The sequence below is a fragment of the Schistocerca nitens genome, chromosome 1, assembly GCF_023898315.1.
Source record: "Schistocerca nitens isolate TAMUIC-IGC-003100 chromosome 1, iqSchNite1.1, whole genome shotgun sequence".
Lineage (NCBI taxonomy): Eukaryota > Metazoa > Arthropoda > Insecta > Orthoptera > Acrididae > Schistocerca > Schistocerca nitens.
Window position 1 is genome coordinate 479,371,640 of NC_064614.1, and position 26,525 is coordinate 479,398,164.

The following is a 26,525-nucleotide window of genomic DNA, read 5'->3' on the forward strand; positions in this document are numbered from 1 at the left end:
CTTCGTTCATCGATCTGCTTTAGGTGATTTGTTGTCTTTCCCTTATTTCACATTTTAGTTCTTCCCTTCTTCTGGTCTTGAAGGTAGGTTCCCTACCCCTACTCAAGATTTTCAAATTACTTTCTAGTAGGTAATCGAGTAGGTGCTGACCTCTGCTATTGGTGTCACTGCTTCCCCACACCGTGTTAGGGGCATTGGCATCACAACCAACCAGTTGTCGTCCATTCTGCTGTGAACACCTGTGTATCAGTCTTCCCACTTCCTGGGAAGGAGTAGTACTGTCCTGGTACAGAAGCTAAGCTGAGGCTAATGCAATTTCCCCTGTGCTTCGTTCCTCACATTGTTTCATCCTGGTGGTCACTAAGTCATTCAAACAGAAGTCCACCTCTGGCATAAATGAATTTCCATTTTTAACATAAATACATGTTCTGGATTTATTTAGATTTCTGGCATAAATCAACTTACCTCCAGTTCCTCCATGGTCTGAAACGCTCCCATTTTATACATTGTGCAACAGAATCAGAGGATCACTGTTTCGAAATCCTGTAATTGTCTCCCATTCTGACTAATAAGTTTGAAATTTGATTCAAGCGTGTCTACAACCTTCCTCTGTAATGGTACAAAAGCGTGGTGCCAGAGATACCACCCCCGGGCTCGGTGACACTTCAAACAGCAAGATGTCAACACATAAAAAGGGCCAGCACTCAGAAGTTCATGTGATGTGTCAAGCGGGTTAATGATGTCACATTGGCATCAAATTTCACCAAAATTCTGCCCAATGCCACCATGGTTGTGTCACACAATGGGAATGTTGTCCACAGCCCCTCTAATCAACATTTCGCCCTTTTGTTTGACACTTCTGCAATGGAGGTCAGAACGGCAATGCCCAGCATTGAAACCACACGGTTTTCTTATGGATGGCTGAGGAAAATATTTCAGACACACCACTGTTCAGAATTGAAATGGAAAGGCCTCTGGGGATGGTATAAAGGGCGTCAATGAAATCGCCCCTTTCCTTGGGACATTGATTCCCACAGATTTTGCAGTCGAAAGTGACAGTTCACAATGCAACAAGCAACAGGAAGACTTTTTGGGCAACCTTTGTCACTGTTGACACCTCCTGGACAATTCAGCCCTTCTCAACAGACATCATGGGGCTACAACAACATTGAACATGATCTCACCCTTTGAGTGCAGTGCGACCACAATTTATGCTCTGATGTACAGGGTGGAATCACTGAGGACCATTCAAAACCATTTGACAAAATTTGAACATGATCTGAAGCAGCAAAGGGCTCATGCTTTTTCAGTTCTCCAGTTTCATGCTCCTCTGTGGTGTTATCACAGAGGTGTGCAGTATTTACATGCGTGAATAAAACAGCAAAGGAATCCTGTTAGACCCTCCCCAGTTTGGCACAACCCTCGGTGGCACCTGCCCCTATTATTGAGAATTTTAAAATGTACCTTTACAGAGAAAATCTGCAAAGTAGCCCGAGGCACCTGCAGGTAGGCAGGCACTTGACACACCTCCAAGGCCAGTTGCTTGTCATTGGGTGCCTAGGAGTATTTCACGGGCTTTCTTTATAAATGTACAGTTTTAAAGTACTTAATAAATTTGGGTAAGTGCTACGGAGGGATTTGCCAAACTGGTGAGGGTCTAATAGGCACCCCTTGCTATTTTATTCACACACATCAATTTGGCATCCGCCCTAGGAGGGCATGAAACTGTAGGACAGAAGGAGCATAAGGACCCTTTGCTGTTTCAGATTATGTTCAGATTTCACCAGATGGGTTTTAATGGTCTCAAATGGTTACTATCTGTGCAACAGAGCAAAAACTGTGGTTGCACAACACTCCAAAGGTGTGAGATCATGTTCAGTGGGGATGCAGCCATGTGATGTCTGTCAAGAAGGGTTGAGTCAACCAGGAGGTTGTCAAGAATGTTTTCCTGTTGCTCATCACACTGCGAACAGTCATTTTTGACCGTGAATTGTGTGGGAATCAACATGTCACAAAGAGGGGTTGTTTAAAGTATGTCCTTTATGCCATCCCATGAGGCCTTTTTCTTTTGATTCTGAGTGGCAGTGTCTGAAATGTTTTGCTCGGCCACTCATAAGAAAACCTTGTGATTTTAACACTGGGAATCATAGTTCTGACATCCATTGCAGAGGTCCCAAGAGAAGGAATGAAATGTTAGTAAGAGGGTCTATGATGACCGCCCCTTTGAGTGACATTTCCATGGTGGCTTTAGCCAGATTTGTAGTGGTACCAATGTGGCATTATGAACCCTCTTTGCACAGAACATGAACTTATAGTTATGGCCTTGTTCTCACATGTGTCGACACCTTGCTGTTTGAAGCATCGTCATGCCCAAGGGTGATGTTGCAGGGTGCCACACTTTTGCACCATTACAGAAGGTTGTAGGCACCTTTGAGCCAAAGTTCAAACTGATTCGTTGGAATGGGAGACAGTTATAGTTTTGAAAGACTGATTTTTTAATTCCGTTGCGCAATGTAGACAGGGTTCCTGGATCAGGGGCACATAAGTCTCCTGTCTTCCCAGAAGACGACTCAGGGTGGTAGTTTCTCTTTACTGTGCCATAGGTTTATCTGCAACACTTGCAGCATCCAACTTGCTGCCATAGTTACTTCTGATGTGTGTGGTTATCCCGATGGCAACCTGTGAGAAATCTGAGCCCGCCTGATACAAGCTTTCATTTGTTTACCCTCCTGTCCCCTGTCAAGATGTTCTGGTTCTGCACCTGTACTTTCTCAAACAAAATCTTTGGAGGAGTATCCTGGAGCAATTTGAGTACCCAAATTGATATCTTTGCAGTCTTGAAGAGTTCAGCTGCTGTCTTGACCAGCAGCTTTGCCTCATACCATGGAGATGTCTTGGGCACCACCTGTCTAATCCAAGGTACTGTTCCCATCCCCTTGCTGACAAAGAGCACCTTTGTTCAGATAGACCCATTTGAGTTTGGGACCTGGACTAGCATCCTCCCCAATCTTCTCAAAGACAGCCATCTGAACAAGTTGCGAGATTATGTTGACCACATGATATCTCTGTTGAAAAACCACCATCCTCAAAACCAGGGCTGTTGTGCTGTAGGCCTGTTTCTCCTTTTTTTTTTTTTAAACAGGTTTCTATGGATCCATTTATCCTGGCAAGCGGGAACATTAGACTGCTCCCTTGTTCTCTGTTCCCTGTCTTAGAGGTAGAAGAGGTCTGAGTACCCCCTTCACTCTGAGACGTACTTTTTTGGACGTCTCAGGTTAAAGACCTTTTAGTTCCCTCTATTTATGTGTAGGAAGCCATTCTTCAGTTTCCTTTTATTTTTGTTTTGTGAGGAGATTCTCCCTTTGAGCTCCAGACAATGATTTAATCTTAACCCGACCCAACTTCTCAGTAGTGATTTCCACTTCTTGGAATGTTCTGTCACCTGATCCAATTGCTGAAACAGCTTCCATCAGTTCCAAACCCAATACATGGATATTTGAGGTCCCACCGAGTCTTTCAGTTTGCGTTTTGTTTTGTTCTATGTTCTCCATTTCAATCCACAAAGAATAGGGGATTTATTCAGTCGACACAGTGAAACCCCTTGCGATGCAAGACTAATTACATAGGGATGTTGCCCAGTATTCCAGAGGATGCACACCTCAACATGGGTTGCATCATACCTTGTGTTGGCTATCCGGGGAACTGGGGAAGGACTTAGGGAGTGAATATAGGAGAGATATAGCATTGTGGGGCACTCTATGTGTGGTTCATCTGCTAAGGTCTGTCCGCCCCTTACAGTGGCCATGCTACAGCTTGTATAGCTCTCCGCTTCACATGAGAATAGCTCTCCGCCCACACGGTTAGGTCTTTAACAAGGCTGTGTCCCTCGTAGAGGTACAGAGGTTTTACTATTCTCAAAGTTTTGATTCTAAGCTGTACATTTCATGTGTGATATGAAACCATTCTTGTTTGTCAGAAGCTCCATATGTAGGACTATGATGTAGGAAAACTGTGTAATATCAAAATCTGGCATTGGAAAGTCATGCTGGAGTGCAAATATTTAGGAGTAATGGTAAGAACTCTGAATAGTAGAGGCATTGAGTTATGATAAGGCACATAAACAAGAATGAGAACTTTCTAGCTTTCAGATAAATCCTAGAGTGGCAAGGAATTGGGAGTAGGTGTGGCATAGGGATGGACTAGGATATTGCATAATGGGTGTCAGGATAGCACTTTGACACCCACTTCCAACTCCTTGCCACTTGGGTCAAATATCTATGGAAGACCCAGGTGTAAGAATTGTCAGATACATCACACACCATATTCGACTTGAGTGCTGTCACAGGTTTATCCTATCCCCTCAGAGTTGAGGTCACCTGTGAAAGCAGTCATGTCATACACCAACTCTGCTGTAATAAACCTTATGGCCTCATTCACTGCCAACCCTCCGTCCTACACCCAACTCACCCCTGCCCCAAGAGCTTAATTTCACTAATACTGCACTCCCACTCTCTTCCCTGAAGTCTCCTATTACTGTGTTGTCTCTCCTCCTCCCAATTTACTCCTCCTCATTATTGTGACTGTACACTGCACGAATTCACCAGTCTTAGTGCCTGTGTCACATTAATATCTTGTGTGCCTGCTGCATCTCCCTCCTGTACTCCTTTCCCATGCACCAACTGCATCTCCTTCCCAGCTGTCAGGCATCCTTCCACAACCCTCCGTCTTGTTCCTGATCATTTCTCCCCTCACCCAAACCCACTGAAAACAGCACATCACCCCGTCAAGCTGCAGGACTGCAGCATGGTGTATTCAGGCAGCACATTGTAGCCATACAGGTGTGTATGAGTAGGGGGGATTGGGGGGAGGGGGGGCACAAAGTTCTCAATCTTGTTTATGAGACTTTCAAAGACTCAGTAAGTTGTTATTTTTACTGCTAAATATTTAATTCCAAGGGACTGATGCTTTGGAGGCCATTCTTACTAAATATTTTATCACTGTAAAAATTGTTTGATATTCTAATCTGTGCTGAAACAGTTGTTATTGTTTAGGAATTTTAAATCAGTTAAGTACCTGTATTTGTATATTATGTACTCACAACCAAAAGCCTGGCATCTCACAGAAAAATCATAGATTCATACACAGAGATTGTACAGAAGTAATTGTATACAAACTCTTCTGTAATCCATGTGAGGTATTTCTGTTTGTTACACTGTGATCGGGAAGATTGTGATAGAGCAGATGCAGTTTAGTAGATTCTTGGTAATTTGCTATTGACAAACACAGTAACTTCATTGCCATTCCTTTAATAAATGTGATTGTTTATAGTTCATTTTAGTACTAACTATGTGTGGCTCTAGCGAAGTGTTATAACTTCGTACATTGGGCACTTTACTTTTTTCAGAGTCCAGTATCACTAGTGAGAAGCTCTTTGAACTTCTCATGGACCACAAACTGGAAATAATAATATTTGATGCTCGTCGTACTACATGTTTTGTGAAGTCCCACATAAAACTCGGAAACTGTATTGCCAATGTTCCAGAAGAAATCATTAACAATGGGTAAGTGACATGCTAATGTTATTGATGACAGTAGGCTTAAATTAAAGTTATGAAAAACAAATTCATTGAAGCAACAATTCACACCAAAAAGTTTTTCTTCGATATGGTTATATCCAAGGCGATTGTGGTCCGGACATTCAGGAATTACCTTTAGTAGGCATGTGTCAGTTACCCTAGGTTTAATTACTGTTCGATCAGCTTCTAGTACAAAAATTCAGCCTTTTCCCATAAGGTTAAAATACAATCTTTGAATGTTATACAATGTATATTAAGCACAGTTAAGCAAACTGATGAGAGGAATAGTACGTGATTAGTACATCACCACTAAACCTCGTATTCTTTAAAGAATAGACCTGCCATGTAGAAAATAGCTTCAAACTTCTGATTACTTTACAAATGGGCTAAGGTGTTAAAAGTGTGATGTTAAGCATGTAATCGAGAAAAAGTTTGAAAAGGATTGAAATTGTATTTAAAGTTTGTTGGAAATCACTAAGAGCTCAATGAATACGAGGGCCGTTCAGAAAGTAACCTCCGGTTGATTTAAAAAAATACACCAAGTTAAATAAAAATATTTTAATATATACATCTTACAACTACATCTTTGCACTATTTTTCTACATAGTCTCCATAGCGATTGAGGCACTTATCGTATCTCTTCACAAGCTTTGAAATTCCTTCTGCATAAAAATCACCCGCTTGTGCCTGGAGCCAGCCTGTGACCGCATCTTTGAGCTCTTCGTCGTCATCAAACCGCTGTGACCCGAGCCATTTCTTCAAATGCATGAAGAGGTGATAATCACTTGGCGCCAGGTCTGGGCTGTAAGGTGGATGGTTGATAACGTCCCACTTGAAGGACTCAAGAAGGGCCGTTGTTCTGCGAGCAGAGTGAGGACGGGCGTTGTCGTGCAAAAAAACGATACCGGAAGTCAGCATACCACGGCATTTGTTCTGTATAGCCCGTCGTAACTTTTTTATTGTTTCACAGTACACGTCTTGATTAATGGTCGTACCACGTTCCATGAATTCAACCAACAACACCCCTTTGGCATCCCAAAACACCGTTGCCATCAGTTTTCTGGCAGAAAAATCTTGCGAGGCTTTTCTTGGTTTGGTAGGCGAATTTGAATGTGCCCACATCTTTGATTGTTCTTTTGTCTCATGGTTCACGTACTTAATTCAGGTTTCGTCACCAGTCACGATTCTGTTTAACAATGGTTCTCCTTCGTCCTCATAACGTGACAGAAAGTCTAATGCAGAGGCCATTCTTTGAGTTTTGTGGTGGTCAGTAAGAATTTTGGGCACCCATCGTGCACAGAACTTACGGTAACCCAATCTTGCTGTCACTATCTCGTACAAGAGAGTCTTAGAAATCTGTGGAAAACCAGTAGACAACTCCGACATTGAGAAACGTCGATTTTCACGAACTTTTGCATCAACTGTCTGAACGAGTTCGTCAGTCACCAATGATGGTCTACCACTCCTCTCTTCATCATGAACGTTTTCTCGTCCACTTTTAAATAAATGTACCCATTCACGGACAACTCCTTCACTCATAACTCTTGGTCCGTACACGGCACAAAGCTCACGATGAATAGCTGCTGCAGAATATCCTTTGGCTGTAAAAAACCTTATGACAGCACGCACTTCACATTTGGCGGGATTTTCTATTGCAGCACACATTTCAAACTGCCACAAAAACTAAACTAGCGCAGGTACGACGTTCACTCGACCACGGCTTGATGCCGACTGACCTGTTGAGTGCGTGAACGCACAGATGGCGTTGCTACTCCCCCCACAACCCGCACTGTGACCAATCGGAGGTTACTTTCTGAACCGCCCTCGTATATTGAGATAATTTGCACTCTGTTTTAGGCAAAAGATAGTTTTCCATGCATCACAATGTTTATGATGTCATATTTCATGAACTGTGTGTTGTACAGTGATATAATTTTGCAGTTGTATGTGGATACAGCCTGCAAAATGTGTTGTTGTTGTTGTTGTTGTTGCTGTGGTCTTCAGTCCAGAGACTGGTTTGATGCAGCTCTCCTTGCTAATCTATCCTGTGCAAGCTTCTTCATCACCTTAGTTAGTGAGAAAAAGTTTTGTAAAGGTTTCAAATTGTGTGTAAAGTATGTTGCATGTCACTGAATGCTCTCATTCACAAATACTGGGTGAATGAACTCTGGCTAATTTGCTTGCAGTGAGTTATGCTGCCTCAAGACATATACACAGTTTGTAGCTATAATATTTGTCTCACTGTGTTAAACCTTTTAAAATTTTTGTTAACCTGAAAGCTTTTAGATAGGATAACTACAACTAGGACTCTGAACCATCAGCTGGGGTAGTCGTTTATTAATATAGATTTTGTTCCCTATACCATATTAAGAAAGACAAGCACAATATATGAATGAAAACCGTATGTTTGTTTGTGAACAAGTCTTGCACAATTTGTTTCCGGTGTATGCCAGTAGGGGGGACAAAAAGGTGCATCTAGTATCAAAAAATAGGCCCTTCACAAATGAGTGACTAAATTCATCTAAGTGTTATAATAATGTCCTATTGTCCATAATATGAAGAAAGATTGAGAGTTGAAACACTACAAGTTAATGAATGGACTGAGTGATCGACAAGTGCATATTCTTCCCTTTTCTTTCTTTTCATACTTTCAAATTCCTGTCTCTTATCAAAGTTAAATTTTCATCTTATAACGTAAATACTTTGTTAGTCTATGAATGTTAATACTAACTTATATTCTTGATATTGAAGATTGGGTGCATGTCTTCACTGCAAGTATCTCCACCTGTAAGTAAGTCTGGATTCACTGTAGTTTCAGTATCTTCTTGTCCTGATTAATCAATTCTGGAAAATGATATGGCCAAACAATTAATTACTGTAGAATTGTTGTTTGTTCGCATCACAGAGCTACACAAGTTTCGTGCCTAAATGATGATGGAACACTGACTATCTGCAGATATTGGTTCCAGACCTTATGTACTTTACAGTAATGGAAATCTGAGCACAAGTGTTTGTTTCATACTTTACCATTAAAAGTTGAATAGTATTCTGTAAAGAGTTACAGTGTTTGGATTTATAAATCATGAAAATTACTTCACAGTAATAAATATGCAAAATAAAACAGTTGTTATTGCCAAAACATTTAAGACACCTTTTTACAGTAATACTTAATGTACAAAATGTAGCTAATAACTTTTTAGTTACAGATTGGATTTTATTGCTAAAATATGTCCCAGGTATTTTTATTAAATTGTACAGTAATTACTAATTGGCCTTAGTGTATAAATTCTATAAATATGACATTTGAGTTTTGTTTACACTTTCCATGCATAGTTTCGAAAAGATTATATTTCACCATATTTTAATTACAGATCATCATAATTATGTCTTAAGTATGCAGACAAAGTTAAATCAGCTACTCAGCATGGTTACAATATGTGCCCAAGAGTTTTCCTACTTTGTATACATCACAAAGCAATATCAAACAGTTCAGTTTTCCAGGAATCGTGATTTTCATTAAGAGTTGGCCTATTCTGGTAGCTATCTAAATAATTTCTTTTATTTCATACATTCTTTCAATCTTGTCATCTCCTGCTGAGCTATTTGACATATAATCTATTACTCCTGTGGAGGGTGTTGACTTCAAGACTTCTTGGGTACAATAATGTGTTCACTATGGTATCTGTAGCAGCTTACCCTCAGCTTACCCTCATTTTTATTCTCTTATTCATTATGAGACCTACTCCTACACATCCCTATTTGATATTGTGTTAATAATCCTGCACTGTCCTAACCAGAAATCCTCTTAATCCTGCCACTTCCCTTCACCAATTACCACTATATTTAGTGGCCTATATATTTCTGTTTTTAAATTCCCTAGCCAGCCTACTGTAGCCAAAAGACTGCCATCATCACTAAGCCATACAATAGAGCATTATGACATTGGAGAAAATTGGGGAAAATAACAGCTGTAGTTCCCCCTTGCATTGAGCTGTTTGCAGTACCATCATAGCATACCTGTGTGAGAAAAGAGATTACAGGCCTCAATAATTTGATCACTGAACTAAAAACGGAACATGAACAATCTGATGCATGTTTAGGTCCTGTGGAAAACATTGTAAATGTTGAATTGGCTCAGATAAATAATGTTTAAAATACAAGTACTAGCACTACTGTCTCACATATTTGGCTGTTCTTGCATTGTTGAAAACATAATTTTGCCAAAAAAAAAGAGAGAGAGACTGAAAATTTAGCTTTTTATTTAGATGGCTTGGCAGTAATGGGTTAGATTAATCATCAAGACTGTTTCCCCTGCAACCATTGAAAAGGCTGATGCCCTCTTCAGGTACCATAAGTTGGTCTGGCCCCTCCACAGATACCCCTCCATTGCAGTTGTGCCTATGGTACAGCTATCTATATCATTGATATACAAAAGCCACCCCATCTTGACAAGGCCCATTGTTCATGAAGATGATGTAAACTAGTTACATAAGATTGGCAGTTATTTAAAAACTAATTGATTTCGTTTAAGGAGCCATCAGTTTTGTATATTGTGGTCTTTTTATATCTTGAGACACTTCATGTAGTGGAGTTTGCATCCCTTCCTGCATTAAAGTATTTACGTTCCTTCAGTTTTCCATAGCAGTGTTAATAGATGAATTTTAATGAACAGGATTTAATGCGTGACCCTAATTTACTATGTTCATTACAAATTATATTACGTATTTTAGGCAAAGTGCAGCTACACTGGAAAAGTTGTTACCCCCAAAGTCTAAAGAATTGTGGTCAAAACGTGGAAAAGTTGACTTAATAATTCTCATGGATTGGACGTCAAAACATTCAGCTCTCAACGAGGACAGTAAGTTGAAGATCCTGAAAGACACATTGATAAAGGTATGAAAATGTTAATTTATGCAGTGTCACTTTTTTGCATGAATTCATGATTCAGCAAAATTGTAATAGAAATTTTTGCACACTGTCTGCAGGAAATGAAGTACTTATTTTGCTTTATTTGTGCCGAATTTAGAAATTCATTTTAAGACCATTGTGCAGCAGTGTAGCTGTGCATATATATCTGTGTTTGTTTGTGTGTGTGTGTGTGTGTGTGTGTGTGTGTGTGTGTGTGTGTGTGTGTGTGTGTGTGGAGAGAGAGAGAGAGAGAGAGAGAGAGAGAGAGAGAGACATCAAAATAAATTTTCTGACTGATCCAAATTAATATTTGTCATAGGAATATTATAGTGCTCAAAAAATGCACATACCTCTGTCATAGATACGACATTCCATATTAAATTAAAGTTACAGTTATCTGTGTTGTTAAAGGGTACAGTGTTACATTGCTTTAAACACAGTGTGGAAGTTACTGTATGTTATGTCACAACTATATGCTCTATAAATTCTGTATCACTGAGTAAACAACTATAGTGTTTCTAATGGAAAGGTTAAACTGCTTGTTTTGCTAGGGTTTTCATCTTAAGGGGAAGTTTATATAAATGTTTGCTCATACAGCATTGAGATATCTAAGCTTTGAAGTTATATTTTGTTTAAATACCGATCATTTACATTCAGCTCCTTTAAATGCCCTGAAAGTGAGGCCTCCAGCTTTAGAAATGGTATATTTTGTAGCTTATCACCACATGCTCTTACTCTGTTTCTGACATGGTCTTCACACGTAGGTGGTGGTTAAAATCCCTCAGCCAAAATGAACTTATATAAACCTGTTTTTCTGTCACCTACTTTATTCCAAGGACATTTATACTTTGCTCTTCTTATGCCCTTTATCAACTGCTAATTTATAGACATTAAATGATGTTCATAAGTTTTTAGGGTATAACTGGATCATCATAATTTCTTTGCAAAATATTTTGGCAGGGAACTGTCTAAACATGTTCAGGGTTAGTCAAGTCTGACATCTGAATACAGTTCACACTGGTTTACTCACTTAGCTACCGGTATGCAGATTTTAAAGGTGACATATTTTGACATCGCAGATGAAACAGCTTTGTGTAATGCACATTGTCTTATACAAGGGTAAGTCAATTATCATCCTCAAAGTAGTTATAAAATTTTATTGTAATCAAATAGGAAACTTACAATAACATCATTTTTCAACATAGTCTCCTTGTGTTTCAATGCACTTGGTCCATTGTTGTACAAGCTTCCTGATGCCCTCATAAAAGAAGGTTCCCGGTTGAATTGCAAGCCAGAAATGCACTGCTTCTTCCACTGCTTCGTCCGAGGCAAGTCGACGGCCCCTTAATGCCTGTTTGAGTGGACCAAACAAGTGATAGTCAGAAGGGGCAAGATCAGGACTGTATGGAGGATGAACCAGTACTTCAAATTTGAGTTTCTGAAGCGTTTCAGCAGTGTGGGCAGCAGTATGTTGATGGGTGTTGTCGTGCAACAACACAACACTTTTTGACAGCATCCTCGGTGTTTGCTTCGAATTGCAGGCTTTAGCCTGGCAGTAAGCATCTCACTGTAACACACACTGTTTATTGTTGTGCCCCTTTCCCAATAATGTTCCAGTACTGGACCTTGTGCGTCCCAAAAACCGTAAGCATCAGTTTTCCTGTGGATGGTTGTGTCTTGAACTTTTTCTTGCATGGCGAATTTGGATGTTTCCCATCCATACTGTGCCATTTACTCTCCGGCTCGTAATGATGGATTCATGTTTTGTCACTAATAATTATCCTGTCTAAGAAGTTATCCGCTTTGTTACCATAGTGATTCAAATGATTCAAATGTTTTTTGCAGATGTCCAAGCACGTTTGTTTATGCAACTGTGTGAGTTGTTTTAGGACCGATCTAGCACAAACTTTATGAAATCCAAGTCTGTTGTGGATGATTTCGTAGGCAGAACCATGACTAATTTGCACACGATGTGCCACTTCATCAATAGTTAATCGTCTCTCTAAGAGAATCATTTCACATGAACACAGAATGGTTTCTTCATTTGTGGTGGTAAACAGCTGCCCGGCTCCTTCATCATGCGTAACACTTGTGCGACCATTTCAGAATTTTTCAATCCATATGTAGACACTCCGTTGAGGCAGAACACTGTACCCGTACTGTACCAAAAGTCTGCAATGAATTTCGGCCCCTGATACGCCTTCCGACCACAAAAAACGGATCACTGAATGTTGCTCTTCTTTGGTGCAAATAGACAGCGGAGCAGCCATGATTAACAGCATGGCAGTGATTACTAAACTGTCCTGTTGTTGTTGTGGTCTTCAGTCCTGAGTCTTCAGTCCTGAGCTCTCCATGGTACTCTATCCTGTGCAAGCTTCTTCATCTCCCAGTACATACTGCAGCCTACATCCTTCTGAATCTGCTTAGTGTATTCATCTCTTGGTCTCCCTCTATGATTTTTACCCTCCACGCTGCCCTCCAATACTAAATTGGTGATCCCTCGATGTCTCAGAACATGTCCTACCAACCGATCCCTTCTTCTAGTCAAGTTGTGCCACAAGCTCCTCTTCTCCCCAATTCTATTCAATACCTCCTCATTAGTTATGTGATCTACCCATCTAATCTTCAGCATTCTGCTGTAGTACCACATTTCGAAAGTTCTATTCTCTTCTTGTCTAAACTATTTATCATCCACGTTTCACTTCCATACATGGCTACACTCCATACAAATAGTTTCAGAAACGACTACCTGACATTTAAATCTATACTCGATGTTAACAAATTTTTCTTGTTCCGAAGCGCTTTCCTTGCGATTGCCAGTCTACATTTTATATCCTCTCTGCTTCGACAATCATCACTTATTTTGCTCCCCAAATAGCAAAACTCCTTTACTACTTTAAGTGTCTCATTTCCTAATCGAATTCCCTCAGCGTCACCCGACTTAATTCGACTACATTCCATTATCCTCGTTTTGCTTTTGTTGATGTTCATCTTATACCCTCCAACTAACCTAGCAGCTTGAAAATTGCAAAGATATAACAACAAATAAACAAAGCATGCATCATCAAAGTAAAACGACAGTACTACCAAAATAAACAAAAATATAACTAAATTGCAGATAATAATTGATTTACCCTCATACAGACTGAAGTGACGTGACAGTTGCCTCAAATTTATTATTTAGTTGAGAAAGATGAAACTTTGTTTCTTTTATATCCTTTTGCCTTTCAAGTTTAAATCATTACATTTATGAAGGACTTAATGGGTACTACTTGTCCACACGTAATTTAATTAACTGCAGGATGTGGCATCGGTCTGTGAGAAAATCTGTGTTTTGTTAGGAGGTGCTTCAACAACTAGAACACTGTCCATTGTTGCACCACTGAACATTGTGCATGATGTTGGGGGAACCCCCAACCAGACAATTTTTTCCACAAACAAAAGTCACATCCTGCTATAAAGAAAAATGCTAATCATTAATATCAAAACACCAAGAAAGATAGTAAATAATGAAATTTTTCTTACTGTATCTCTACAATATAGTAGGAAGAATATGTGGTAAAATTTGCAGGAAACTCAGGGTTGTACAGGTTGCGAAATTTAATACTCAGAGGTGCCACTTCTGGCAGCAACAATGATTGTAACATGGCTGAGCCCAGAGTCAAACTGAGCTTGCTTGAATGATACAGGTATGTCATTTCATGCTGCTTCAACTCCTATGCCAAAGCCCATCAATCCTAATTGCTGGCGATTGGTGGTATGCCAGTATCCAGCTGAGACAAGAGCAGAGCAGATGTTTTCAGTGGGTGAGAAGTCTGGATAACATGCTGGCCAGGGCAGCAATAGAACACCCTCTGTATTGAGTAAGGCAGGACACCATGTGAGTTAGGCAGGTCACCATGAGTGACTTGAGGTCTTGCTTTATCATGTTTAAAGATAATGTCAAAGACCTGTAAAAGATAGAGACCAGACACCAGTCTTAATGCGTCAGAAATATAATGATGCTGTCCAAATTAACGGCTGTATGATCGTGTTGAATACCCAGTGGCTATACAATCATGTTGTATTCCCAATGGTTCCCTGTACCATCAGGACTTGTTCTGGACCCATATCACATACAGTCAAGGAATATTTGTTCTCCCCAGGTATGTCCTTGATATACCTCTTTGTATGGACATGTCAATAGAACCTGCAGTTATGGTTGCTCTGCTGACAGTCCACAGTGCTTCATTTTTCTTCACACTTTCAGTACAGATACTTGTAGTGCTACAAACAGTTCCATTTCCTGATTGAAGATGTGTGACATAGCTTCTTATGCAATAAAATTGTCCAGTAGCAGCCAACTCAAATACACCACAACATTATTAATAGAAATTTTTTCACAGGTTACATCTCTTTGAAATTATTTGCTGGAGTTTTTGTATATTTGGAGTTTTAGTCTCTCACTTACTCACAGAACTAGTGAGATTGTACATTCTACCATATGGAATGTAGAAAGACCCTGTAAAGTCTGTCTGGTTGAAGGTTATTATATTTAATGGTGTAGCTGTTATTGGCTTCTTTGAATACGTCAAATAAGAGGTTCGAACAGTCTTCGTCAAAGAATCTCTGCTATGTGAAGACGGTGCTGGTCTGCACAGTATTTTTAAACTGATATAATGTTGCTATTTTTTACACAAAAAATTAACTTCAGTAGTCATCACTGGAATCCACTTGTGTAGTGTAACGTCTAGCATCTATGCTTACTAATTCACATTTGTGGCACAAAAATTATACACAGTCTAAGTTATCCTTCCAAGACTAACTTGAAACTATATGTCCCTAAATGTGCTGGCCACAACAGCACTACCAAAAATAGTGGGTGGGTGTTACCAATTAATACAGCCCATGTCTGTGGTTCATGTTGCATTAATTTTTGGTGATTAAGAAGGAAAATTGCAAATTTTTATATTTACAACACCTGCCAATCGATTTTAAAAGAATGTTGCTGAACTTTGTTCATCATGCTTGGATTCTATTTATTTGTGAATTGCTTGGAACCCAGTTGTTGTAATTATGTAGTTCTTTATGTGTGATGACTGCCTATACTTATGCAAATATCTTTGAATAGAAGTTTTCTAACTTAAAAGATGCATTCTGTACTGGTATGTTTGAACCCAAAATTTAATAAAATGCATATTTGCACTTTGCCTTAAGAGTGAGGGAGCTGGAAGTATAATGGTGAGGAAATAGGTAACTTAAAACTGAAATATTGCTCTGCACTTGACTTGTCACTCAGCTGTGGAGAGCTTCATTGTTATATTATTCAAACTAGTCTAAAAATAGTGTCACTCTCCTAAGAAGTGGCTCATTATAAAGACATTATGAGCTGCATATCATGAGAAGCTGTATCACCTGAATGTTGTAAGGTTTATCAAACATATACAATAAAAAGTCAAACTGAAGATAAAAGAAGAATATATTGAGACAGCACACCTATTCACAGAAATAATTTAGAATAGTCAAGGCCATTCATTCATGCATTCATCGTGTTCCATCAATTTTATCGAGAAGGTGAAGCTTCAGGGATGTGTAACGAATCAGGGTATTAACATGAGACAAAGACATCATTAAATTTAATTTGTATATCTGAACTAAAACTATTTCTCATCACTAAGGAAAAGTAAACCACAAGAACACATGAAAAAATCACAAAAACACTCTGTCAGTTTGGAATAATTCATTGTCGATACCAGCACTCTTTGGCGGCTGACACGGAAAGCCAACTGTCAGTTGTGCTGTAACAATACTTGTATGTACACATTCGCGCACAAGACACAACTCGATGCTGTCCTGCACTATACTGCGAGAGAATTGAAGCTCTATTGCTACCCCCAGGAAGTGTACTCGCTGTCCAGATCTTGTTGTGTGTGTCAACAGTGGTTCTGTGATGGGTGGTGAGATGTTGATGTTGATGCTGGTGCTGGCATTGATGCTGGCAAGTGTGGTCATGGGCCATTGGATTGTTGATCATCATGTGAAATGTACACTGGCTTTACCCGGTCTGTTGAGGCTGTAGTAGGCTTGTCATTTACCAATATCTTGAACTTATGTTTCCTTTGTTGCAACACCCTGTGGGGGCCAGTGAAGGTCTGACGGCGCCTGTGGGAAGCATGATTTGAGTGCAGTTCAGTAGCTCCTAATTCACGTGGATAGCAGGGATGCCATGCCTTGAAGCTTGGTGTGGGCATAATTGGGTGACATGCTCCCTTAGTTGGCATATGAAGTCACTGTGATAGAGACCAGGTAACTGCAATGGTCGCGCTTCTGCAAACTCTCGAGCTAGGTGCAGGGTTTTGCTCTAAACAAGTTCTGCTGTTGACATATCTAAATCAGGTTTATGTGTCATCCGGAAGCCTAGTAATATCATTTACCAATTCTGTCGTCCAATCTAAATCTTGGTTAATTATTGCTGCATAGAGCGAGTGATGCCAGTGCTCAATCAGACCATTACTGGCTAGGTAGTAACTGGTGGTCCTATAGTGCACTGTGCTGCAGAACTTTGTTAGTAGGGAGAACAGGTCCGACTAAAATTGGCGACCGAGGTCTTTCGTCATGCGCAGTGGACAACCAAAGTGAGAAATCCAACTTGATGTGAAGGCAGATGCCAATGTTTCTGAGGATATGTTGTCCACCATGGTTGTTTCAGACTAGCATGTAAGATGATCGACCATGACAAGGATGTATAGTTGTCCATTGAAAGAAGGTAGTTTTGAAGCTCTTAATTAGATTTCTGTGCCTCAGTGAATCGGACGAAATCCATAGTGCTTGAGCTGTTGAGAATTCCATAGATGCGAGACGGGCAATCGGTCACTGCATTGTCAATACCCGACTTCCACCTAACGCCTGTTTTAATAGCGTTATGAAACTGAGTTGTCATTCTGGTGAGGTGAGCAGTTATTTGTTCTGCTGGAATGCATATGTCAGTGAATTGTGGTCTGTAAAAATTATGAACTTCCTAGCTTCCAGTTGTGGGTGTAAGTATTTTATTGCCTCATATAGTGTGAGGGGTTCCCAATCATAAATGCTCGACTGCTGCTGAGATGACAACAGCTCATGGAAGTAGAAGACTAAAGATTCACACGTGCCCTCATATAACTGCTGTAGAGTGACCCTGATTTTTGTTTGACATCCATCGACCAGCAGTGCAAGGGGTGCTTCTAATTCTGGATGAGTCAGGAGTGCTGCATTCTGCTGTGCTACACTTCGCTGCTTCAAAGGCTGAACTCATGGTATAAGTCCACTGAATGGATGAAGTGTCCTTGGTTTTCACTGTGGTGAGTGCTGTTGTAAGATGTTCTTGTTATGCCACTGAGCGTGGCACGTGTCGGCAATAGAAATTCAGCATGTTGAGAAAAAGTTGTAACACATGTACTGTGCACGGGGGCATGATCTGCAAAATGGCTTCTACCTTTTCAGGTGGGGGAAGTGAGCCCTAGTATGAAATTTGGTACCCTTAAAAAATTGATCTGTGGTTGTCCAAAAAATACACTTGGCTGTGTTCAGTACCATGCCATATTTGTTTAACTGTTCCAGGACTTGTATCAGGTGTTGCTCATGTTGCTCTGCAGTTGACAAGAAGATGAGAATGTTATCTTAAGTATGTGAAACAGAAGGGTAGCCTTGTAGTAGCACATCAACAGTAAACTGCTGCCATTTTTGTGCGGCATTTCACAAGCCAAATGATATACCATATTTACTCGAATCTAAGCCGCACTTTTTTCCGGTTTTTGTAATCCAAAAAACCGCCTGTGACTTAGAATCGAGTGCAAAGCAAGCGGAAGTTCTGAAAAATGTTAGTGGGTGCCACCGCAACTATCTTCTGCCGTTGAATATATGTAGCGCTACACAGGCATGCTTTGTAGGCACAAAGATAAATACTGGCACCAAATCCTCTGCGTCAGTAAATAAATTTAAAAAAACAAAGGTGGAAGACGAAGTATTTTTCTCCGCGCCGAGTTTCGACCACTGCATTTTCATACATTATCCAACGAAGTAAATATAAATTCCGTATTGTTCATCTTCGAATCTAGCAGCATTTCAACGTACTACTAAAATCCGACTGGCAAGACTGCTTGGGATGTTTGTCAATATGGCCAACTCTACGTTCTGAATTTTTTCCTACCTGTGAGAAGAGATGGTTGCTAATAGGAACTTATATGAATTGTGAATCACATGCAGTATTCTCTTCACCCTAAGAATAATACGAATATAAACATTTTGCCATGTATTGTTACGTGTTTGCTGCTATCTCATTTAAATCCTGTCTGCCTAATAAACTACGAAACTAGAGTGAGACAACAGCAAACGCGGAAGAATATATATATATCATGTCATGTTTATATTCGTATTATTCTTATGCCTAATAGTGATACAGTCAGAAATGAAGCACAGTAACTGACTAGATTTTTAAATCTAAGATGACTCTAATTTCTGTGCAGAATGTAATGTATTAAAGAGGTGCCTGCAAAGATTTTCAAACGGAGAAAATTTTTCACTGAACTCTCGTTCAGAATATCTTCTATCATACGCAGTGTATTATTTGGTTCTTGTTGATCGTATCAAAGAAAGCAGCAGTGTAAGTAACAACAAATAGCAGTCTCTTGCCATTGTTTCGCTAATGAGATGATTCTTCTCTTTTTTTTTTAAATTGTAAACGGCGGTAGTGCGCACAAAAGCAAGCCATGCCGCGAGCGGCGACAGGCTGTACACACACACTATCAGAATGCGACAAACAATGCATGACACAGTACAGTAATGCATTTTGAGCTTAAGAGTGACATAAACACCTATAACAAAGAAAACGGCACTTATCAGATCAAAGAAAAATAAGCAATCAATTCAAACCAGACGAAGCACGTGAAAAAGGAAGGGTACCCATATAAATACGGACGGAGTGCCTGACGCATAGCAATGGCTACCTGGTAAATTTTAACTGCTAAGATTACGACGCGAACCAAACTACTGTAGCTGTATTGTCATTCATTCGACCTAAATTGTGTCTCATATTACAATGGACCAACTTTTGTTTCGATTTGGAGATGCGGCCTAAAACTTTTCTCTCCCCTTGAATTTCGAGTCTCAAATTTCAGGTGCGGCTTAGATTCGAGTAAATACAGTATACAGACTCTCGAACAGTCAAAATAGGGTGGCGATTGTGGTTTTTGGATTGTTTTTCTCCACTACAGGTATCACCTTAGCACTCTCCAGTACACTAAAAATTGTTACAGCGCATAAGACATAGTCTAATTCCACAGTAGAGGAACAGAATACTGATCTGGAACCAGCTGTGCACTAAGGGCACTGTAATGCCCACACAAACGCCATGGACTATCTTTCTTTGGCTCAAGATACAATGGAGAGAATCATGGACTCTTGGATGTCCATATAATTCTCTCTCTGCGTGATGTTAAATTCTGTCTGATCATTAACCAGTCTGGGATTGTACATTGTGGTCAGCAAGAAACTGGCAGGCTCTCTGTGGTCTTGATATTATGTACGGAATCATGACATACCGCTTTCAGTGCTCCTGGGGGTCATGTCAAGGCTGGGAACCATTGTAGTAGACATGCGTACTCCCCAACATTCGCATGCACAACTTTGGGTGAGTGCACCACTGCGCAGCAATGGAAGCCCAAAGTCACTGGGCCTGTTGACTGAGGACAGACGGAATAAGGTTTCTGGTCTATGACAACATAGGAGTCTCCAAGAAAAAATATAAAATTGAGCCAGTATCCACTAGATATTTGTTGCCCAACTTCCCATCATTGATAAAAATGAGCTGAAATGGCACTTGGCAGTCAGAGGCAGCACCTAAGTCTGACACCACCAGCATTTGGGTATGTGCATGATGATAAGAGCTTGTGTGCCTGGTCCCTAAATCGTCTGTCATACCAGCAGACTGATAGCTGTTCTTGTCTGGATGTTGACAAGGTAATGGAAGAACAACTTCCAGACACCCTGCTGTATCGGTCTCTATTGCTGCTGCTGTTGCACCGGGATAGCAGCTCGTTGATCTGCTTAGTGAGGGCCATGACCTCAGCTACCAGATATCATAGGCCTTGATATGTCACAGGTGGTGAACCATACAGGGTGGAGAACATAGCCGACGGTACTGGATTATTTGACATTGTTGGCACATTGTTATACATAGCGACTGATGCACCAGTTGGTGCAGGAACTGTAGTGGGCACTATCCTGTTGGCCTAGTTGGCCACTGCATTCAAAGGCATCTGTGTATGTGATACTAATGTGGCTTTCAACCGTGGTGCCAAGCGGCTGCTCCATAACGTTCACAAAAGGTTGCCTGGCTTGGATCCAATGTGCTTCGCAATTGCCATAAAAGTTGTGAAGGTTTTCAGTCTCATATATCCTCTTGTGTTTACACTTGCTGGAGGCATTCTTCTTGTGACATGGAAATCTGACATATCAATTCTGATTTCAACTTTTCACACACATGGGCTCCGGGTGGTGCGATGATCATGTCTTCCACTTTAGCAGTGTAATGATGCTTCAGGTGACACATGACCTTTGCGAATTTAGTGGAGTCTGCCATAATACCCGCATAGAGCAAACTGTGTTCCACCTGCATGAACCATAGCACTGGGTTGTGTGGCCAGAATTGAGGCAAATGCACTGCTAATTGTGAAACTGACAGAATTCTCGCTTCCGATGAATTCAATATCAGATCTAGTGTGGTCGCACCTCCTGTGTCACAGGCTAGATCAAATTGGCGTCACCACTGTGATTGTACTGCTAGATTCATCGTCAACTGATTCATTATCTAGCCCGTAGGTGTGTGAAATGACATAACTGTGTATGCGAACCTTCTCTTTACTGTGTTCACCGAGGAAGCTAAACTCTTTACAAGGAAATAACAAGCTCATGGCTTGATGACACACAATGTTAGTGTAGATAAAATGTATCTGAACTAAGACTGTTTCTTGTTGATAAGAAAAATAACAATACAAGAACACACATAAAAATCATAAGAACACTCTGACAGCTTGGAATAATCCACCTTTGATACCAGCACCCCTGGCAGCTGACACAGAAAGCCAATTGACAGCTATGCCATAATGATTTTTGTACATATACATTCATGGACATATGACAACTTGACACCACACTGCACTACTCTGCTAGAGAACTGAAGCTCAGTCACTGCAACTTTTCTGCCATCTAAATTTATTCGAGTAAATTGGTAAGAAAGGTACTACTATGAAAAAACCTGCTCCCTCCTCAGTTTTTCTTATAGCTTCAATTTAACTGCTATTAGTAGCTTAATATCTACTAGATTACAATGGTATTTTGTGGGGAAAATATTTTTACATCTATAAATACTGAATCCTATTTACATTACATTATTACATCTCATACAGCTTTATAACAGACACTGTTACTTGGTATGAAAATAACAGAAATTATAAATCCTTGACTCAGGATACTCAGATAATTTGTAGAAAGAGTATTTAATGAGATATTTTTTCAATTTTCTTTTGAACTGATAGGGATTCCCATTTCTTGCTTTATGTTAGACGGGAGCTTGTTGGACAGCTTACCACCAGAGTACATAATTCCATTCTGAACCCTGGACAAGGATAAGTCTACATGGAAATTATTTTTGTGTCGTGAATTGTGACTGTGTGTATCACAGTACAGTTAAAAACTTACTGCAAAGTAGAAATCAAAATATTGTGAGGAGTCTGTTCGATATCTGGATGTCATCATTTAAACAAGAGGAGGGGGAGAAAGAATATATGATACGAGAATTGCCCTGTGGGCAAGAAAGAGGTTTCTCTTCAATGACTCATACTTGTACATGTGGAGTTGAGCTTATTGCATCTTATGGGAGGCTATTATTGAAATGTTACCACAACTCCTTGAAGTAGTTAGCTTTGGGGTATAGAAGCTTCAGCATGGCTTATTTATACTTATTTTTATCCATAAATACTATTTGTTCATGTGAATGAAAAATAAGTATATGCTGAGTTCTTGTTTAATTTTTTTTTATTTAGTGGGATCCAGATACAAAGTACAAACATGAACCTGTCATACTGGAAGGAGGATACAGTGACTGGTTGGACAGATATCCTATGTATACAACAAACAGCCATGTTGTTGCACCAGTGTCTGCTAATTCCAATGATTTGTTTGAACTATTGGGTAAGGTAACTTATCTCTAGTTTGAAAACATAATATTTTAAAAATCTGCAAATGTGTGTCGTATATTTTTAGTGGCAATTTATTAAAATTGTGAACCTGCTAGATGCTTTTACAAAGTTTTTTTTTTTTTTAAATAATTTAAGCTTAATGTACTGACGAGGACAAATGCTTCTCAGAAAGATTCAACAACTTCCCCCACAATACTGCAACAATAGCTGATTTCAGTAGGTGATTTCAGTTTGCTAGCAGTGAACTGAAAGGGACATGAATTTAGTCCACTTGGAAAGAACAGTGATGCTTCAAGTGATATTGTACAGAATTATTGAATAAAAAGTATTTTGAACAGTTAAGCATTCCACTTGCAATACTAATATCTTAGAACCTCTAGCAGCAAGCATATCAGAACTACTAGCTGAAGTTAAGACTATTGTGAGGCACACAGAAAGAGTATGTTTTGTGCAGATAATGAAGCATGGAGAGGATCCACCATGATTAAAAGTTGCTACAAAAGCAAAAGAATCTAACTTGTAGGAAGCTAAAACCATACTCATAATACAAAAGCTGACTGAAGTTAAAATAACCAAAAGGGCAATTATGTGAGCAGCATTTGTTGAATTTTTAAGATGATTTAAAAAAGCTTGGATATTTTGATTCCTTGTAAAGTCACCTACCAGACCAAAATCATGTATTCAGTCACTTATAGATCATACTGCCTTTGATACAGAAAATGTTATAGTGAAGGCCAAAATATTAATTTCAGTCTTCTGTCCTTCCATCACAGCTACAGTGCCAGCTTTTATTCATTTCGTTAGTGCAGAAATGACACGATGACAGGAAATCACTATGTGCATCCACCTATGTAATGCAGTGCATTTCGCCAGTGCACACTGTCCCGGCTTGCGTACACTGTTCAGTTTGTCGACGGGCCACGATAGGTCATTTCAAGTTTAGACCACATGCACGCTGCCACTTCACAAGAAGAAGAGTTGCCAACATGGGAACTTGCCTGCCATATTAGGGTGCACTGCAGTAACATTATTCAAACATTCAACTACTACTCTGTAACACACACCATTTAACATTTGCCTCATAGTGGTCACCTCTGTTCAACAATGCCAGCTGTTTACTGCAGCCTACAAATTAGGTACTGTAAGGAGAATTCTACAGAAATGCATACTGCCTTTTTGCGAACTGCTGGGAGGTCTGTATTGGCCCGAACAATATGCAACTGTCTCCATACAATCAGCTTGAACTTTCGACAATTTAGGAAAAGGCAGATTGCTACTTACCATAAAGGAGACACATCAAGTTGCAACAGGCACAATTAAAAGACACGTACATAAAGCTTTTGGCCACACCCTTCATCACCATTCACACACACAAGAAAACATGCCTCACGCACACATGACCTCCAACTGTAGCATCTTGGGTCGCAATGCAGCTATCACGTGGGATGCAAGGAGCAGTCTGCAGGGGCCGGAGAGGGGAGGGGAAGGGTTAGTAGTGTATTGGTGGGAAGAGAGACGAACACTGTCTGGTGGAATGTGCAGGGACTAGACAGCCTACAGGCACAGCGTCAAGAGGTTGTGGGTCAGGGAGGTGGGGGGAAAAAAAGGAGCAAAAACGGGGAGGAATGGGCAAAGATGGACAGATGTATTGGCAGAGGGCTGCAAATCAGCAGAGTAGGAAATGAGAATGGGGAGCAGATAATAGGGCAGAGGGGATGGAAACTGTTGGGTGGATGGTGTGGGGCGTTATGTTACTGTAGGTTCAAGCTGGGATAATTATGAGAGCAGAGAATGTGTTGTAAGGATAACACCCATCTGTGCAGTTGAGAAAAGTTGGTGTTGGAGGGAAGGATCCAGATGGCTTGGGTAGTGAAGCTGCCATTGATATCAAGTATGTTATGTTCAGCAGCCTGTTGTGCCACAGGGTGATCTACTTTGCTCTTGCCCACAGTTTGACAGTGGCCTTTGTATGACTACCAACCAGATGTCACCCAGGATGAACAGCTAGTGCCAAACTGTGACCAAGAGCATGGTAGACAATCCTGTGGCACAACATGCAACGGAACATAACGCACTTGATTTCAGTGGCTTCATCACTACCCGAGCCACATGGATCGTTCCCTCCACTCCCAGCTTTTTCTGAATTGCACCGATATGAGTTATCCTCACAACAGATTGTCCACTCCTGTAATTATCCCGGTCTCGATTTACCTCATTCTGCATCCAACGGTTTCCAACACCTCTGTCCTGTCATCTCCTCCCCATTCTCACCTCCCACCCTCTTTATTTGCAGCCCTCTGCCAATGCATCCGCCCGTCTTTCACCACTCCTCTCCTTTTTTCCCCACTCCCTGCCCCACAACCTCTTGACGCTCTGCCTGTTGGCAGTCTAGTCCCTGCACACTCCACCAGAGAGCGTTCATCTCTCTCCCCTCCTGTACACTACTATCTCTTCCCCTCTCCCGCTCCCTCCAGATTGCTGCTTGCATCCCATGTGACAGTTGCATTGTGGCCCAAGACGCTGGACTTGGTGGTCATGTGTGTGTGAGGTGTGCTTGCTTATGTGTGTGTGAATGGTGTGTGTCTCTCTTTTACTGATGAAAGCTGTAGTCGAAAGCTTCATGTAAGTGTCTTTCAGTTGTGTCTGTCTGCAACTTGATATTTCTTCTTTACATTAAGTAGCAATCTGTCTTTTCCTACATTGTTAATATTCCTACCCGGAATTTCCATTGTTCGGTTTGTACTTCCAGTATTCATTACAAACAACAGTACTACCCCCCCCCCCCCCCTTTCCAAGCACCATGATGAATGGAAGAGATGAACAGGAGAACACCTGGAATGGATTCTAGGTCAGTGAAGTCATGTCCTCTACACTGGCTGAATGCAGGATTTGTCTGTACCTGCTCATCATCCTAGAAGAGTGTGGAGGGTGTTAGATACATGGAGGTTCAGCAGGGAGATGAATCAGTTCTGTTTTGGACAAGTACCTGTTACTGATGTCAGAAACCTCTGTTAAAGGTAATTTGAGGACTGTGATATATTAGAGTATGACCCCCGAAGTATTTTCCAGCACTACAGTCAACATTTTGGTTTGGGTTCATCTTTGTGGATGATAATGATGCACATGCCCACCTCATGAACAATGTTCTCCATGAGACAGGAATCGACTGAAAAGAATGGTTTGTGGCATTTGTTGACATTAACTCCATTAGCATACTTGGGACCAGATGCAACTTGCATTGCAACATTGCAGGAACCCACCTTGCGCACTGGATGACCTCAGGAAGTCCATTATCAAATAGTGGCAATATCTCACCCACCTTGTGGACAGAATACCAGCAAGGTTACAAGCATGTTACAATGCACAGGGTGAAGCAGTAGAGTATTAGTGAGACAGCAGATTTTGGTGTCACATATACACAAACCTGTACTCTTTCACACTGACAGTATTTTGGTTATTATTTTGTTTTTAGTTAACAGTAAAGCTATCTTTTTAGTTTATAGGCGTATAGACGAATGTTTTGACTTCTTCTGATTGTTCAGCTTAAAACCTCCTGCACATTGTAGATCAATTTATGAGTGACAAGGTAGGATAAGGGAAATATGAATAATTTATGTGTGAAATAATAACACTAATAACAGATAATCCATCCTTTTTCCTAAAACAAAAAACTAATTACAAAATATACTTCAGGTTTCAGTTGCGAAAGAGGGCAGAATAGATTTATAACTTTGGGAATAGGGGAACACTGTTCAGTGATTGTCAGTGAGTTAATGTGACATTCTTACACTTCTGTGTGAGCATAACATATTCTTGTATTTAGTTAGCT

General features: G+C 40.4%; 1 protein-coding gene across 3 annotated transcripts in view; it reads left to right on the forward strand.

The window, feature by feature from the left end:
• The window catches only part of LOC126252129 (ubiquitin carboxyl-terminal hydrolase 8-like), a 247,740-nt gene that overhangs the window by 79,738 nt on the left and 141,477 nt on the right, over positions 1 to 26,525 (forward strand). For all 3 annotated transcript variants that reach the window (XM_049952998.1, XM_049953005.1, XM_049953013.1), the window contains 3 exons: positions 5,405 to 5,561; positions 10,307 to 10,469; positions 22,541 to 22,688. In XM_049952998.1, coding sequence (XP_049808955.1) covers positions 5,405 to 5,561; positions 10,307 to 10,469; positions 22,541 to 22,688 — 468 coding nt within the window. The remainder of the gene's footprint in view (positions 1 to 5,404; positions 5,562 to 10,306; positions 10,470 to 22,540; positions 22,689 to 26,525) is intronic.